Below are 17,344 nucleotides of genomic sequence, written 5' to 3' on the forward strand. Positions count from 1 at the left end.
TGACCTACATGTCTCTCATTCACCTGAGCTACATGTCTTTGATTCACCTGACCTATATGTGTTTTATTCACCTGACCTACATGTCTTTAACTCACCTGACGTACATGACTTTGATTCACCAGACCTACAAGACTTTGATTCACCTGACCTACATGTCTTTGATTTACCTGACCTACATGTCTTTTATTCACCTGACTTACATATCTTTGATTTACCTGTCCTACATATCTTTGACTCACCTGACCTACATGTCTTTGATTGACCTGACCTACATGTCTTTGATTCACCTGACTTACATGTCTTTGATTCAGCTGACCTACATGTCTTTCATTCACCTGAGCTACATGTCTTTGATTCACCTGACCTATATGTGTTTTATTCACCTGACCTACATGTCTTTGATTCACCTGACGTACATGTCTTTGATTTACCTGACCTACATGTCTTTGATTTACCTGACCTACATGTCTTTGATTCACCTGACTTACATGTCTTTGATTTACCTGTCCTACATGTATTTGACTCACCTGACCTACATGTTTTTGATTGACCTGACCTACATGTCTTTGATTCACCTGACTTACATGTCTTTGATTCAGCTGACCTACATGACTTTGATTCACCTGACCTACATGTCTTTGATTCACCTGACTTACATGTCTTTGATTCAGCTGACCTACATGACTTTGATTCACCTGACCTACAAGACTTTGATTGACCTGACCTACATGTCTTTGATTCAGCGGACCTACATGTCTTTGATTCACCTGACCTACATGTCTTTGATTCACCTGAGCTACGTGTCGTTGATTCTCCTGACCTACATGTCTTTGATTCAGCTGACCTACATGTCTTTGATTCACCAGACCTACATGTCTTTGATTCACCTGGCCTACACGTCGTTGATTCACCTGACCTACATGTCGTTGATTCACCTGACCTACATGTCTTTGATTCACCTGACCTACATGTCGTTGATTCACCTGACCTACATGTCTTTGATTCAGCTGATCTACCTGTCTTTGATTCACCTGACCTACATGTCTTTGATTCACTTGACCTACATGTCTTTGATTCACCTGACCTACCTGTCTTTGATTCACCTGACCTACATGTCTTTGATTTACCTGAGCTACATGTCTTTGATTCACCTGACTTACATGTCTTTGATTTACCTGTCCTACATGTCTTTGACTCACCTGACCTACACGTCTTTGATTCACCTGACCTACATGTCTTCAACTCACCTGACATACATGTCTTTCATTCACCTGACCTACATGTCTTTGATTCACCTGACCTACATATCTTTGATTGGCCTGACCTACATGTCTTTGATTCACCTGACCTACATGTCGTTGATTCAGCTGACCTACATGTCTTTGTTACACCTGACCTACATGTCTTTGATTCAGCTGATCTACATGTCTTTGATTCAGCTGACCTACATGTCTTTCATTCAGCTGACCTACATGTCTTTGATTCACCTGACCTACATATCTTTGATTGGGCTGACCTACATGTCTTTGATTCACCAGACCTACATGTCTTTGATTCACCTGAGCTACACATCATTGATTCACCTGATCTACATGTCTTTGATTCACCTGACCTACATGTCTTTGATTCACCTGACCTACATGTCGTTGATTCACCTGACCTACATGTCTTTGATTCACCTGACTTACATGTCTTTGATTCAGCTGACCTACATGTCTTTGATTCACCTGACCTACATGTCTTTGATTCACTTGACCTACATGTCTTTGATTCACTTGACATACCTGTCTTTGATTCACCTGACCTACATGTCTTTGATTTACCAGAGCTACATGTCTTTGATTCACCTGACTTACATGTCTTTGATTTACCTGTCCTACATGTCTTTGACTCACCTGACCTACACGTCTTTGATTCACCTGACCTACATGTCTTCGACTCACCTGACCTACATGTCTTTCATTCACCTGACCTACATGTCTTTGATTCACCTGACCTACATATCTTTGATTGGCCTGACCTACATGTCTTTCATTCACCTGAGCTACATGTCTTTGATTCACCTGACCTATATGTGTTTTATTCACCTGACCTACATGTCTTTGATTCACCTGACGTACATGACTTTGATTCACCTGACCTACAAGACTTTGATTCACCTGACCTACATGTCTTTGATTTACCTGACCTACATGTCTTTGATTCACCTGACTTACATGTCTTTGATTTACCTGTCCTACATGTATTTGACTCACCTGACCTACATGTTTTTGATTGACCTGACCTACATGTCTTTGATTCACCTGACTTACATGTCTTTGATTCAGCTGACCTACATGACTTTGATTCACCTGACCTACATGTCTTTGATTCACCTGACTTACATGTCTTTGATTCAGCTGACCTACATGACTTTGATTCACCTGACCTACAAGACTTTGATTGACCTGACCTACATGTCGTTGATTCAGCGGACCTACATGTCTTTGATTCACCTGACCTACATGTCTTTGATTCACCTGAGCTACGTGTCGTTGATTCTCCTGACCTACATGTCTTTGATTCAGCTGACCTACATGTCTTTGATTCACCAGACCTACATGTCTTTGATTCACCTGGCCTACACGTCGTTGATTCACCTGACCTACATGTCGTTGATTCACCTGACCTACATGTCTTTGATTCACCTGACCTACATGTCGTTGATTCACCTGACCTACATGTCTTTGATTCAGCTGATCTACCTGTCTTTGATTCACCTGACCTACATGTCTTTGATTCACTTGACCTACATGTCTTTGATTCACCTGACCTACCTGTCTTTGATTCACCTGACCTACATGTCTTTGATTTACCTGAGCTACATGTCTTTGATTCACCTGACTTACATGTCTTTGATTTACCTGTCCTACATGTCTTTGACTCACCTGACCTACACGTCTTTGATTCACCTGACCTACATGTCTTCAACTCACCTGACATACATGTCTTTCATTCACCTGACCTACATGTCTTTGATTCACCTGACCTACATATCTTTGATTGGCCTGACCTACATGTCTTTGATTCACCTGACCTACATGTCGTTGATTCAGCTGACCTACATGTCTTTGTTTCACCTGACCTACATGTCTTTGATTCAGCTGATCTACATGTCTTTGATTCAGCTGACCTACATGTCTTTCATTCAGCTGACCTACATGTCTTTGATTCACCTGACCTACATATCTTTGATTGGGCTGACCTACATGTCTTTGATTCACCAGACCTACATGTCTTTGATTCACCTGAGCTACACATCATTGATTCACCTGATCTACATGTCTTTGATTCACCTGACCTACATGTCTTTGATTCACCTGACCTACATGTCGTTGATTCACCTGACCTACATGTCTTTGATTCACCTGACTTACATGTCTTTGATTCAGCTGACCTACATGTCTTTGATTCACCTGACCTACATGTCTTTGATTCACTTGACCTACATGTCTTTGATTCACTTGACCTACCTGTCTTTGATTCACCTGACCTACATGTCTTTGATTTACCAGAGCTACATGTCTTTGATTCACCTGACTTACATGTCTTTGATTTACCTGTCCTACATGTCTTTGACTCACCTGACCTACACGTCTTTGATTCACCTGACCTACATGTCTTCGACTCACCTGACCTACATGTCTTTCATTCACCTGACCTACATGTCTTTGATTCACCTGACCTACATATCTTTGATTGGCCTGACCTACATGTCTTTGATTCACCTGACCTACATGTCGTTGATTCAGCTGACCTACATGTCTTTGTTTCACCTGACCTACATGTCTTTGATTCAGCTGATCTACGTGTCTTTGATTCACCTGACCTACATGTCTTTGATTCACCTGACTTACATGTCTGTGATTTACCTGTCCTACATGTCTTTGACTCACCTGACCTACATGTCTTTGATTCACCTGACCTACATATCTTTGACTTACCTGACCTACATGTCTTTGATTCACTTGACCTACATGTCTTTGATTCACCTGATCTACATGTCTTTGATTCACCTGACCTACCTGTCTTTGATTCACCTGACCTACATGTCGTTGATTCACCTGACCTACATGTCTTTGATTCACCTGACCTACATGTCTTTGATTGACCTGACCTACATGTCTTTGATTCACCTGACTTACATGTCTTTGATTCACCTGACCTATATGTGTTTTATTCACCTGACCTACATGTCTTTGATTCACCTGACGTACATGACTTTGATTCACCTGACCTACAAGACTTTGATTCACCTGACCTACATGTCTTTGATTTACCTGACCTACATGTCTTTGATTCACCTGACTTACATGTCTTTGATTGACCTGACCTACATGTCTTTGATTCACCTGACTTACATGTCTTTGATTCACCTGACCTACCTGTCTTGGATTCACCTGACCTACACGTCGTTGATTCACCTGACCTACATGTCTTTGACTTACCTGACCTACATGTCGTTGAATCAGCTGACCTACATGTATTTGATTCACCTGATCTACATGTCTTTGATTCAGGTGATCTACCTGTCTTGGATTCACCTGACCTACACGTCGTTGATTCACCTAACCTACATGTCGTTGATTCACCTGACCTACATGTCTTTGATTCACTTGACCTACATGTCTTTGATTGACCTGACCTACATGTCGTTGATTCACCTGACCTACATGTCGTTGATTCACCTGACCTACATGTCTTTGATTGACCTGACCTACATGTCTTTGATTCACCTGACTTACATGTCTTTGATTCAGCTGACCTACATGTCTTTCATTCACCTGAGCTACATGTCTTTGATTCACCTGACCTATGTGTGTTTTATTCACCTGACCTACATGTCTTTGATTCACCTGACGTACATGACTTTGTTTCACCTGACCTACAAGACTTTGATTCACCTGACCTACATGTCTTTGATTTACCTGACCTACATGTCTTTGATTCACCTGACTTACATGTCTTTGATTTACCTGTCCTACATGTCTTTGACTCACCTGACCTACATGTCTTTGATTGACCTGACCTACATGTCTTTGATTCACCTGACTTACATGTCTTTGATTCAGCTGACCTACATGACTTTGATTCACCTGACCTACAAGATTTTGATTCACCTGACCTACATGTCTTTGATTTACCTGACCTACATGTCTTTGATTCACCTGACTTACATGTCTTTGATTTACCTGTCCTACATGTCTTTGACTCACCTGACCTACATGTCTTTGATTCACCTGACCTACATGTCTTTGACTCACCTGACCTACATGTCTTTCATTCACCTGATCTACATGTCTTTGATTCACCTGACCTATATATCTTTGATTGACCTGACCTACACATCGTTGATTCACCTGATCTACATGTCTTTGATTCACCTGACCTACATGTCTTTGATTCACCTGACCTACATGTCGTTGATTCACCTGACCTACATGTCTTTGATTCACCTGACTTACATGTCTTTGATTCAGCTGACCTACATGTCTTTCATTCACCTGACCTACATGTCTTTGATTCACCTGACCTATATGTGTTTTATTCACCTGACCTACATGTCTTTGATTCACCTGACGTACATGTCTTTGATTCACCTGACCTACAAGACTTTGATTCACCTGACCTACACTACCGTTCAAAAGTTTGGGATCACCCAAACAATTTCGTGTTTTCCATGAAAAGTCACACTTATTCACCACCATATGTTGTGAAATGAATAGAAAATAGAGTCAAGACATTGACAAGGTTAGAAATAATGATTTGTATTTGAAATAAGATTTTTTTTACATCAAACTTTGCTTTCGTCAAAGAATCCTCCATTTGCAGCAATTACAGCATTGCAGACCTTTGGCATTCTAGCTGTTAATTTGTTGAGGTAATCTGGAGAAATTGCACCCCACGCTTCCAGAAGCAGCTCCCACAAGTTGGATTGGTTGGATGGGCACTTCTTTGAGCAGATTGAGTTTCTGGAGCATCACATTTGTGGGGTCAATTAAACGCTCAAAATGGCCAGAAAAAGAGAACTTTCATCTGAAACTCGACAGTCTATTCTTGTTCTTAGAAATGAAGTCTATTCCATGCGAGAAATTGCTAAGAAATTGAAGATTTCCTACACCGGTGTGTACTACTCCCTTCAGAGGACAGCACAAACAGGCTCTAACAGGTACTATTTAATGAAGATGCCAGTTGGGGACCTGTGAGGCGTCTGTTTCTCAAACTAGAGACTCTAATGTACTTATCTTCTTGCTCAGTTGTGCAACGCGGCCTCCCACTTCTTTTTCTACTCTGGTTAGAGCCTGTTTGTGCTGTCCTCTGAAGGGAGTAGTACACACCGGGGTAGGAAATCTTCAATTTCTTAGCAATTTCTCGCATGGAATAGCCTTCATTTCTAAGAACAAGAATAGACTGTCGAGTTTCAGATGAAAGTTCTCTTTTTCTGGCCATTTTGAGCGTTTAATTGACCCCACAAATGTGATGCTCCAGAAACTCAATCTGCTCAAAGAAGTGCCCATCCAACCAATCCAACTTGTGGGAGCTGCTTCTGGAAGCGTGGGGTGCAATTTCTCCAGATTACCTCAACAAATTAACAGCTAGAATGCCAAAGATCTGCAATGCTGTAATTGCTGCAAATGGAGGATTCTTTGACGAAAGCAAAGTTTGATGTAAAAAAATCTTATTTCAAATACAAATCATTATTTCTAACCTTGTCAATGTCTTGACTCTATTTTCTATTCATTTCACAACATATGGTGGTGAATAAGTGTGACTTTTCATGGAAAACACAAAATTGTTTGGGTGATCCCAAACTTTTGAACGGTAGTGTACATGTCTTTGATTTACCTGACCTACATGTCTTTGATTCACCTGAGTTACATGTCTTTGATTCAGCTGACCTACATGTCTTTGATTCAGCTGACCTACATGTCTTTGATTCAGCTGACCTACATGTCTTTGATTCACCTGACCTACATGTCTTTGATTCACCTGACCTAAATGTCTTTGATTCAGCTGACCTATATGTCTTTGATTCACCAGACCTACATGTCTTTGATTCACCTGACCTACACGTCTTTGATTCAGCTGACCTTCATGTCTTTGATTCACCTGACCTACTTGTCTTTGGGCTGTGGGAGGAAACCCACGCAGACACAGGGAGACAATGCAAACTCCACGCAGCGGACGACCTAGGACGACCCCCAAGGTTGGACTACCCCGGGGCTCGAACCCAGGACCTTCTTACTGTGAGGCGACCGTGGCCACTAAAGAAGTTGAACCGCTCGGCTGTCTGGTTTTCTGGTACTGGTCTTTATGGTGTAAATGAAAGTTGGGAAAGTAATTTATATTACCCACAGTGCACTCTTTTGCTTGTTAAGGTTTTAACATTTTGCAAAAGGAATGAATGGCAGCATGCTAAGTCTGGTTTGAGGATCGTTGCATCATTGGCTGTTAATAAGTGACAGGCTCCTAGGGGTTGCATCCTGGTCCTGACGCACATAAAACCACATAGAAACCGCCAGAAAACACCTCACAACCAACCAGCATACAACTTTGACGCCCCCTGGAGACCAGCCGGCCAAGGCTTTGATCCCCAACAGGAAGTGAATGAATGAATGAAGAAACAGATGAAGAGATGGGGGGGGGCTGACCTGGGCAGGGGTTTGGGGGAGGGGCAGGCTGCGGGACGGCTGAGGGTGGGTGATGTCAAGGCTGTCATGCCCGCCACCGGATGTCTGTCGGACGGGATTGGTGGTACACTGCAGGTGGATGGCGCTCTCCACCATCTGGAACAAGACGTTCCCCTGCTGGGTCTCAAATTCGAAACAGCCCTCCCCAGAATCACACCTTCTTCCTGCCTCAAAGGAGAAAGCGGTCTGACAGACAGAGAGAGAGAGACAGAGAGAAGTGACAGAGAGAGAGAGAGAGAGAGAGAGAGAGAGAGAGAGAGAGAGAGAGAGAGAGAGAGAGAGAGAGAGAGAGAGAGAGAGAGAGAGAAGCGACAGAGACATAGAGAGAGAGAGAGAGAGAGAGAGAGAGAGAGAGAGAGAGAGAGAGAGAGAGAGAGAGAGAGAGTGAGAGTGAGAGAGAGAGACTAAGCAGATAGGTGTGTGTTGTTCCATCAGTTCGCTGCTTAGCTGGTTATCAGTGAGTGAGTTGTCAGCTGGTTCATCACGTGTTTACCTTGTCCCGTCCGAAGCGGCGCAGGAAGTGGTAGGGCCAGATGAACTGGACTTCTCCTGTGTTGTGGTCCAGCAGCAGCAGACTGTCTGCCCCCGCCCTCAGCACGTACACCCCTCTCAACCCACAGCGCTGAGAGGCCTCCGTCCTCCGCACACTCACTGTGATGTCCAGCACTGAGGCAGGCAGGCATGCATGCACACACACACACACACACACACAGCGGGAGAGAGAGAGGGAGAGAGAGAGAGGGTGTTCTTAAAACGAACTGGACAACCAAAGAGCACCCAGTCAATGTCCTGCGAACTGTCCAAATTAAACCCAACATACACATGGGCTCCAAACAGCGTGGCTGAATTGAATAAGGCAACCAGCTCTACAGAGCTAACTAACCTCATTAACACATGTCTTGTAACACCATCCCACCCAAACTCACATGATGTAAATCTGGCAGTTGAACAAATTAATGAAATATTTAATAGGTCAGCTATCAAGGCTAACCTGAGAGAAGTCGACAATGGGCAGAATCGGAGACCTCAAAAACAGAATGGTTTGATGGAGACTGCAGAAATGCAAGAAAGCAACTACGACAAGTATCTAATCTAAAACACCATCAACCACAGAAAACTGAATTAAGACAAAAATACTGTGAGATACTCAAAGAATGTAAACAAACGTTAAAACGGAAAAAGCAAGACCACTACAGCAAAGCTCTCCGAGACACTGAAGAGTCTTTAAATGAAAATCAGTTCTGGAAAAAATGGAACAATTTGAATTCTGAACAATCCCAGGAACTAGCAATTCAACATGGTGAAATTTGTAAAAAAAAAAAAAAACATTTTGAAAACCTATACAAAGAAATACTGCCAGTAGACCTCTCATCTGAATGAAACCATATAAAAGGAAAGCTGGAAATACTGGAATCAACTATAAGAAACAATCAGAACCCAACTGACTACCAAATTTCACTAGAAGAACTAACAGACAAACTCCAAAGTCTCAAACCAAAAAAAGCCTGTGGCCCTGACAGCATCAGGACTGAAATGCTCAACACAGTTCTCTTGAGCTGCAGAAGGCCCTGCTTAAACTGTTCAACCTGGTTCTACAAGCTGGCTGCTCTCCTGACACCTGGAATAGGGGGCTTATATTCCCAATATACAAGAGTGGAGTTAAATTTGAACTACCGAGGCGTCTGTGTGAGCAATAACCCGGGGGAGGTCTTCTGCTGTATTCTTAACACCCGAATACAGGCCTTCCTTACCGAACACAGTGTCTTGAGCAAGAATCAGATTGGCTTTCTACCAAATCACCACACTACAGATCACATCTACACCCTGCACACACTAATTAATCAACATGTTCACCAAAAAAATAAAGGAAAAATATTTGCATGCTTCATTGATTTTAAGAAAGCATTTGATTCTATCTAGCATGATGACTTATACTATAAAATCATCCAAAGTGGCATAGGGGGTAAACTGTTTCACATAATCAAATGTATATATTTGGAAAATAAGTACGGAGTAAAACTTGGTGACAAAAGAACAGAATACTGCACTCAAGGGTGAGGGGTGAGATAAGGCTGCAGTTTGAGTCCAACCCTGTTCAATATCTATAACAATGAGTTAGCGGTGTTACTGGAACAATCTGAAGCTCCTGGCCTCACCCTAAACAACACAGAAGTTAAATTCTTGCTCTATGCAGATGACCTGGTGCTGCTGTCACTCACAGAACAGGGTCTACAGCAGCATCTGGATCTGCTAGAGAAGCACTGTCAGAACTGGGCCCTGACAGTAAACTTAAAAAAGACAAAAAAATATGATCTTCCAGAAGTCCAGGTGTCAGGAAAGTAGACACCTATTTACTCTAGGTAACACCGCCCTAGAGCACACATTAAATTATGATGACCTGGGACTGAGGGTCAGTGGGACAGAGGGTCAGTGGGACAGAGGGTCAGTGGGACTGAGGGCCAGTGGGACTGAGGGTCAGTGGGACTGAGGGTCAGTGTCTCGGGGAGCTTTGGTCTGGCAGTGAATGCACTTAAAGAGAAAGCCCGAAGAGCTTTCTATGCAGTAAAAAAACATCCTATAAAACAGACGTCCCAATTAAAATCTGGTCCAAAATCTCTGACAGTGTCCTCCTGCCCATTGCAGTATATGGAAGTGGAAGTATGGGGTCCACTCAGTCAGCAAGACTACACTAGATGGGACAAACATCCAATAGAAGCCCTGCATGCAGAATTCTGTTGAAAATTGCTAAACGTACAAAGGAAAACACCAACAGATGCATGCAGGGCAGAATGAGGCTGTTTCCCATTGCTAATAAATATTTAAACAGATCACTTACATTCTGGATGCACCTTAAATCAAGTCCCCACCACACACTGCAGTTTAAAGCAGTCCAAATGCAAAAGCTAAGAAAGAGTCCCCTCAGTCAGCTGGTTGTGAAACTAACTAACATAGATGAGTTTCAGACCAGCTCTGCTAACCAACCACAGACTAGAGGAAACCACACCATCACACAATGCAACAACTCATATGTGGAACACTGGGACATAGAAACCAAATGACAACACAAATGAGGATGTTATCGGGCCCTAAAAAGAGAAGACAAACTGGCTGACTGTCTGTCCACTGTCAGAGACAGTCAGCACAGACACATCCTTACCAAGTACAGGCTCACTGACCACAGTCTAGCCACTGAAAATGGCAGACACACAAAACATCTTGGCTACCAAAAGAGCAAAGAATATGTGGTCACTGTACGGCAGGTGAGGTGGAGACAGAGATGCACTTCCTGCTAAATCGTGAGACATTCCAGAACATAAGACAAAAATACCAGGAGACATTTGAAAACCAGATTCCACATGTTCTACTCCTGGATGAGAAAGAACAATGGGCACTTATTTTAGGAGAGGGTCAAAGGTCACACCTTGCGGCACAATATGTGTCAGAATGCCATAGCCTAAGGGTCAGTGAGTGACCAAAACACTGTCAGTTGCTTTCCGATTGCTGTTCTATGTTTCTGATGTTTCTGCCAGATCTATCTATTCCTTTTTCCCTTTTTTTTGTTGTTTAGTTCTGTTGACCTGTTTTGGTTTGGCAACATTGTAATTAATTCAGTCATGCCAATAAAGCATCACTGAATTGAATTTAATTTAATTTAATTTAATCGAGGGGGGGGGCAAGAGAGAGAGGGGGAGAGGGAGAGAGAGGGAGAGGGAGAGAGATACCTTGACCTTTAACCAAGCCTTTAATGGTCCAATTCTTCATTCATATCACGGTAACAACATCAACACAAATGCTCATATACACAGTGAAAAACACAACAACTGCCATACACAGCAAAAACACAGGGATACTCACCTTCCCCTGTTGTGTTTTTCAGAACTTAAGAAGAAGCACTTGGTTTTCTACCATACACAGCACATCCCCATGTCCCCACATAGAAATAAAGCCTTCCAAGTTTGAAGTAAGTTTGAAAAACAGGAGCCGAGCCGCCACTAGACCCCTGAGCATGATGTAGCATCTGTGGACCCTGCACCTTTCATTCTGTTCCTTCTACTGAGCCAAAGGCTCATTTCTGTCTGACTATCAGAACATTAACCAAGGAGACACGTCCGTACTGTGCTGCTGCCGTGTACCTCGGACCAAAGACAAGCAGGCTGTCTTCGAGAACCTCTCCTAAACCTCTGAGCCACTGCTGCAGTACAGAGAAAAGAGGGCTCAACCTGGGACATCTGAGCCAGAAGTGCTGTAGGGCTTCCTCACCGTTACAGAAAGAGCAGTGGCTCCCTGCCCTAGGATCAATGTGTGCCACATGTCTGTTCGTAGCCACAGCCCCATGTACCAACCTCCACTGTAGATCCGCAGTGCGTTTCTCTATGGGGGGTTTGTACAGGGACCTCCAGCTGCCCCTGGGGGATGAGCCTGGTGCCAACACACCCAACCACCTCGACTCCTGCACACCGGCTAGTGATGTTCTGTTGAGAACCTTTACAGCGACTGCGTAAAAGGCCTCTGTGATGTACTGAAGAAGTCATGTAGTTCTGGTGTTCTGAAAGACAGGATGGCCCCCTTCACTTCCTCCTGCTCCTCCACTGCTGCACGGACTGACAAAGATGGAAAAACAGGCCGCATAGCTGGCTGATCCTCTCCACACTCTGCTCCTAGTGCTTCTCTGAAGAAGCCAGGAAATACACTGACCACTTCCTCCAAGAACCTCTCCATCAAACGAAGAGATTGAAAGCCAGTCTCTTGGCTCAAAATGCCAGCTGTCTTCCACTGTCCTCCTGATCTGAGACACACTAACTTTGTAAGTCCAGCTCTTATGAGGGATCTCTGTACACTTACAGAGCTGAGCATCCTGCAGCGTATCAGTGGGTTATGGACAGTGGTTCCTCCCCTACACTGCCATACAGCTGGAAATAGTCTCTGCTGGTGAGAAAAACTATTCCCCAAGCACAGACTGATAGAAGGGTGTCGTAGTGAAGTCATGCCGACACAAACACACACCTAGGGACAATTTAGTATGGCCGATTCACCTGACCTACATGTCTTTGGACGGAAACCGGAGCCCCCGCAGGAAACCCACGCAGACACGGAGAGAACATGCAAACTCCACACAGAGGACGACCCGGGATGACCCCCAAGGTTGGATTACCCCGGGGCTCGAACCCAGGACCTTCTCGCTGTGAGGCGACTGCGCTAACCACTGCGCCGCCATGTTTTCTTTGCCCCTGTTTCCTTCAGAACGCAGGTTGATTCTGGTTCATTCAGTTCAGTTCAATTCTCTATTGTCCCTCGATAGGGAGAATCCAGAGAAATAAGATGAGATAATACAAATCGATACAACAGGTAACACAAAAAATGTATTGTAGCGAGTTCGGGGGGCAACCACAGGAACTGCCGCAGCCGGGACGTGAGACCGTGTCTCAACTGCTCGACTAAAGGGTCCGACCCGTTAGCCAAGGGTCAACGTGTCTACTTGTCCATGCACGTTACAGAAGTGGGACGCGCGGACGCGCTTCCCGAAGGAGAGGGGTAGTGTAACGTGCACGATAAGTAGACACGTTGGCCCTTGGCTAACGGGTCGGACCCTTTAGTCGAGCGGTTAGCGATGTCTCCTGCGGTGCGGGTGATACGGGTTCGCGTCCCGGCTGCGGCAGTTCCTGTGGTTGCCCCCCGAATTCACTACAGTATCAAATTCAGTTAGTGAGGCAGATCTTCATTCTGAGTCCAAGTATAGTAGCACACACTCGGATTGTGCTACGTACCACTGAAACACTGTAACATTATACCATAACATTGGTACATAGACTTGCTCACTTCCGCCGTGTGTGCGCTGGTATATCCGCTGTGGTCTGTGGCATGAAGGAGTCCCTCCCTCTCTTTACGTTTTGGGACCTTAACCCCCCCCCCCCACTTGGCTCAAACCACTGCATGAAGCAAACCGTCCTCACACCACCTGCTCCTCTGAGCCCCGCTACATGTGCCATGTCCACGTGCCACGTCCACGTGCCATGTCCATGTGCCTCACACATCTTTCATCTGAATGAGGTCCTCATGAAGTACAAGCAGTCACATCTACTGCGCCTTCACCTTCCCTCAGTGTCTTTACGGACAGTTTGACGTGTCTCTATGATGTCATTTGTTAAATTCTTTAAACAATTCAAACAGATGAAAAGAACAGAACCGGGGGAAATAGCACAGGGGCAAGCTGCGCTAACAGAAGACCTGACGTCACTTCCTGTTCCTCTGTCATGTAGCTGTGCTTGACTGTCAGTGGAACAAAACACGAAAACATGACGCCTGACTAACATGTTCACGAGTGCATCCGTACATGTGTTCTCAACGGTGTGTGTGTGTGTGTGTGTGTGTGTGTGTGTGTGTGTGTGTGTGTGTGTGTGTGTGTGTGTGTGTGTGTGTGTGTGTATGTGTTGCCAGGTGTTTTTAAGATTTGGTGGGTGAGTGCAGCAGCTTCCACTTAAAAACTTCAAATACCACAGTACTACTACACTACCATCACTGTCTTATACTACTACTATGTAATTACAATATAATACAACACTACTACAATAAAATAAATTACTACTATAATGCTACTACAGTACTTCTGCAATACTACAACAGTACTAATACAAGATTAATACAGTATACTACAGTACAAATACAATACTTCAACAGCACAATACTAGAGAAAAGCTTTCTACCTGGAGTGACTTGTAGTTCCGGTACGTTTCAAACCGTAAAGCTGTAGTTCTGGTATGTTTTTTTATATATGTGATTTTCAGTTTTTCGGTTTTTGATTTAACACACACACAAGATAAAACAAAACAAAACAAAAAAATAACGGGCAAAAAACAAAAACATGAAAAAGGAGTGGAAAAAAAAGCTGCCAGATATATATAGGTGTATAATATAAGTTGGTTCACAGCAGCTTTCAGAAATCACACAGGTATTACAAGACTACATATAAAAGGTAAAGAGTAGCTGGGTGCATCGTTACAGACTGTAATTCAAAATTATTTTTCTTTTAGAGGGTCACTGAATGGAACCCATATGCTCAGGAATCTATTGGGTGCTTAAGATTTATAAAAGCGTATTCTCTACATCTGTACGTTTAACACAGTACAACTGTAGTCTCGCATGTTTAAAACAGTACAACTGTAGTCTTGCATGTTTAAAACACTACAACTGTAGTCTTGCATGTTTAAAACAGTAAAACTGTAGTCTTGCATGTTTAAAACAGTATAACTGTAGTCTTGCATGTTTAAAACAGTAAAACTGTAGTCTTGCATGTTTAAAACAGTAAACCTGTAGTCTTGCATGTTTAAAACACTACAACTGTAGTTATGTTTAAAACAGTAAAACTGTGCTCTTGCACGTTTAAAACAGTATAACTGTAGTCTTGCATTTTTAAAACAGTACAACTGTAGTCTTGCATTTTTAAAACAGTACAACTGTAGTCTTGCATTTTTAACACAGTACAACTGTAGTCTCGCATGTTTAAAACACTACAACTGTAGTGTTGCATGTTTAAAACACTACAACTGTAGTCTTGCATGTTCAAAACAGTAAAACTGTAGTCTTGCATGTTTAAAACAGTAAAACTGTACTCTTGCATGTTTAAAACACTACAACTTTAGTCTTGCATGTTTAAAACACTACAACTGTAGTCTTGCATGTTTAAAACAGTAAAACTGTAGTCTTGCATGTTTAAAACACCAGAACAGTAGTCTTGCATGTTTAAAACACTACAACTGTAGTCTTGCATGTTTAAAACAGTATAATTGTAGTCTTGCATGTTTAAAACAGTAAAACTGTAGTCTTGCATGTTTAAAACACTACAAAAGTAGTCTTGCATGTTTAAAACAGTAAAACTGTAGTCTTGCATGTTTAAAACAGTATAACTGTAGTCTTGCATGTTTAAAACAGTAAAACTGTAGTCTTGCATGTTTAAAACAGTTTAAATGTAGTCTTGCATTTTTAAAACACTACAACTGTAGTCTTGCATGTTTAAAACAGTAAAACTGTACTCTTGCATTGTTTAAAACAATATAAATGTACTCTTGCAAGTTTAAAACAGTAAAACTGTACTCTTGCATGTTTAAAACAGTATAACTGTAGTCTTGCATGTTTAAAACAGTAAAACTGTAGTCTTGCATGTTTAAAACACTACAACTTTAGTCTTGCATGGTTAAAACACTACAACTGTATATTTGCATGTTTAAAACAGTAAAACTGTACTCTTGCATTGTTTAAAACAGTATAACTGTACTATTGCAGGTTTAAAACAGTAAAACTGTACTCTTGCATGTTTAAAACAGTATAACTGTAGTCTTGCATTTTAAAACAGTGCAAATGTAGTCTTGCATGTTTAAAACAGTATAACTGTAGTCTTGCATGTTTAAAACAGTAAAACTGTAGTCTTACAAGTTTAAAACAGTAAAACTGTAGTCTTGCATGTTTAAAACAGTACAACTGTAGTCTTGCATGTTTAAAACAGTAAAACTGTAGTCTTGCATGTTTAAACAGTATAACTGTAGTCTTGCATTTTTAAAACAGTACAACTGTAGTCTTGCATGTTTAAACAGTACAACTGTATATTTGCATGTTTAAAACAGTAAAACTGTAGTCTTTCATGTTTAAAACAGTACAACTGTAGTCTTGCATGTTTAAAACGGTACAACTGTAGTCTTGCATGTTTAAAACAGTACAACTGTATATTTGCATGTTTAAAACAGTAAAACTGTAGTCTTGCATGTTTAAAACAGTACAACTGTAGTCTTGCATGTTTAAAACGGTACATCTGTAGATTTGCATGTTTAAAACAGTATAACTGTAGTCTTGCATGTTTAAAACAGTAAAACTGTAGTCTTGCATGTTTAAAACACTACAACTGTAGTCTTGCATGTTTAAAACAGTACAAATGTAGTCTTGCATGTTTAAAACAGTAAAACTGTAGTCTTGCATGTTTAAAACACTACAACTGTAGTCTTGCATGTTTAAAACAGTACAACTGTATATTTGCATGTTTAAAACAGTAAAACTGTAGTCTTGCATGTTTAAAACAGTACAACTGTAGTCTTGCATGTTTAAAACGGTACAACTGTAGTCTTGCATGTTTAAAACAGTACAACTGTAGTCTTGCATGTTTAAAACACTACAACTGTAGTCTTGCATGTTTAAAACACTACAACTGTAGTCTTGCATGTTTAAAACACTACAACTGTAGTCTTGCATGTTGAAAACACTACAACAGTAGTCTTGCATGTTTAAAACAGTACAACTGTAGTCTTGCATGTTTAAAACAGTATAACTGTAGTCTTGCATGTTTAAAACAGTAAAACTGTAGTCTTGCATGTTTAAAACAGTAAAACTGTAGTCTTGCATGTTTAAAACAGTAAAACTGTAGTCTTACATTTTTAAAACAGTAAAACTGTACTCTTGCATGTTTAAAACGGTACAACTGTAGTCTTGCATGTTTAAAACAGTACAACTGTATATTTGCATGTTTAAAACAGTAAAACTGTACTCTTGCATGTTTAAAACAGGACAACTGTAGTCTTGCATGTTTAAAACAGTACAACTGTAGATTTGCATGTTTAAAACAGTAAAACTGT

The 17,344-nt window shown here is 41.9% G+C and overlaps 1 protein-coding gene across 1 annotated transcript in view; it reads right to left on the reverse strand.

Moving 5' to 3' along the window:
- Positions 1-17,344, reverse strand: part of dok2 (docking protein 2) — a 360,823-nt gene that overhangs the window by 297,320 nt on the left and 46,159 nt on the right. Inside the window, exons 5-6 of the mRNA XM_056291250.1 lie at positions 8,224-8,396; positions 7,692-7,916 (exon numbers count right to left, since the gene is read on the reverse strand). Coding sequence (XP_056147225.1) covers positions 7,692-7,916; positions 8,224-8,396 — 398 coding nt within the window. The remainder of the gene's footprint in view (positions 1-7,691; positions 7,917-8,223; positions 8,397-17,344) is intronic.

This window comes from Lampris incognitus, chromosome 1 (assembly GCF_029633865.1).
Source record: "Lampris incognitus isolate fLamInc1 chromosome 1, fLamInc1.hap2, whole genome shotgun sequence".
Lineage (NCBI taxonomy): Eukaryota > Metazoa > Chordata > Actinopteri > Lampriformes > Lampridae > Lampris > Lampris incognitus.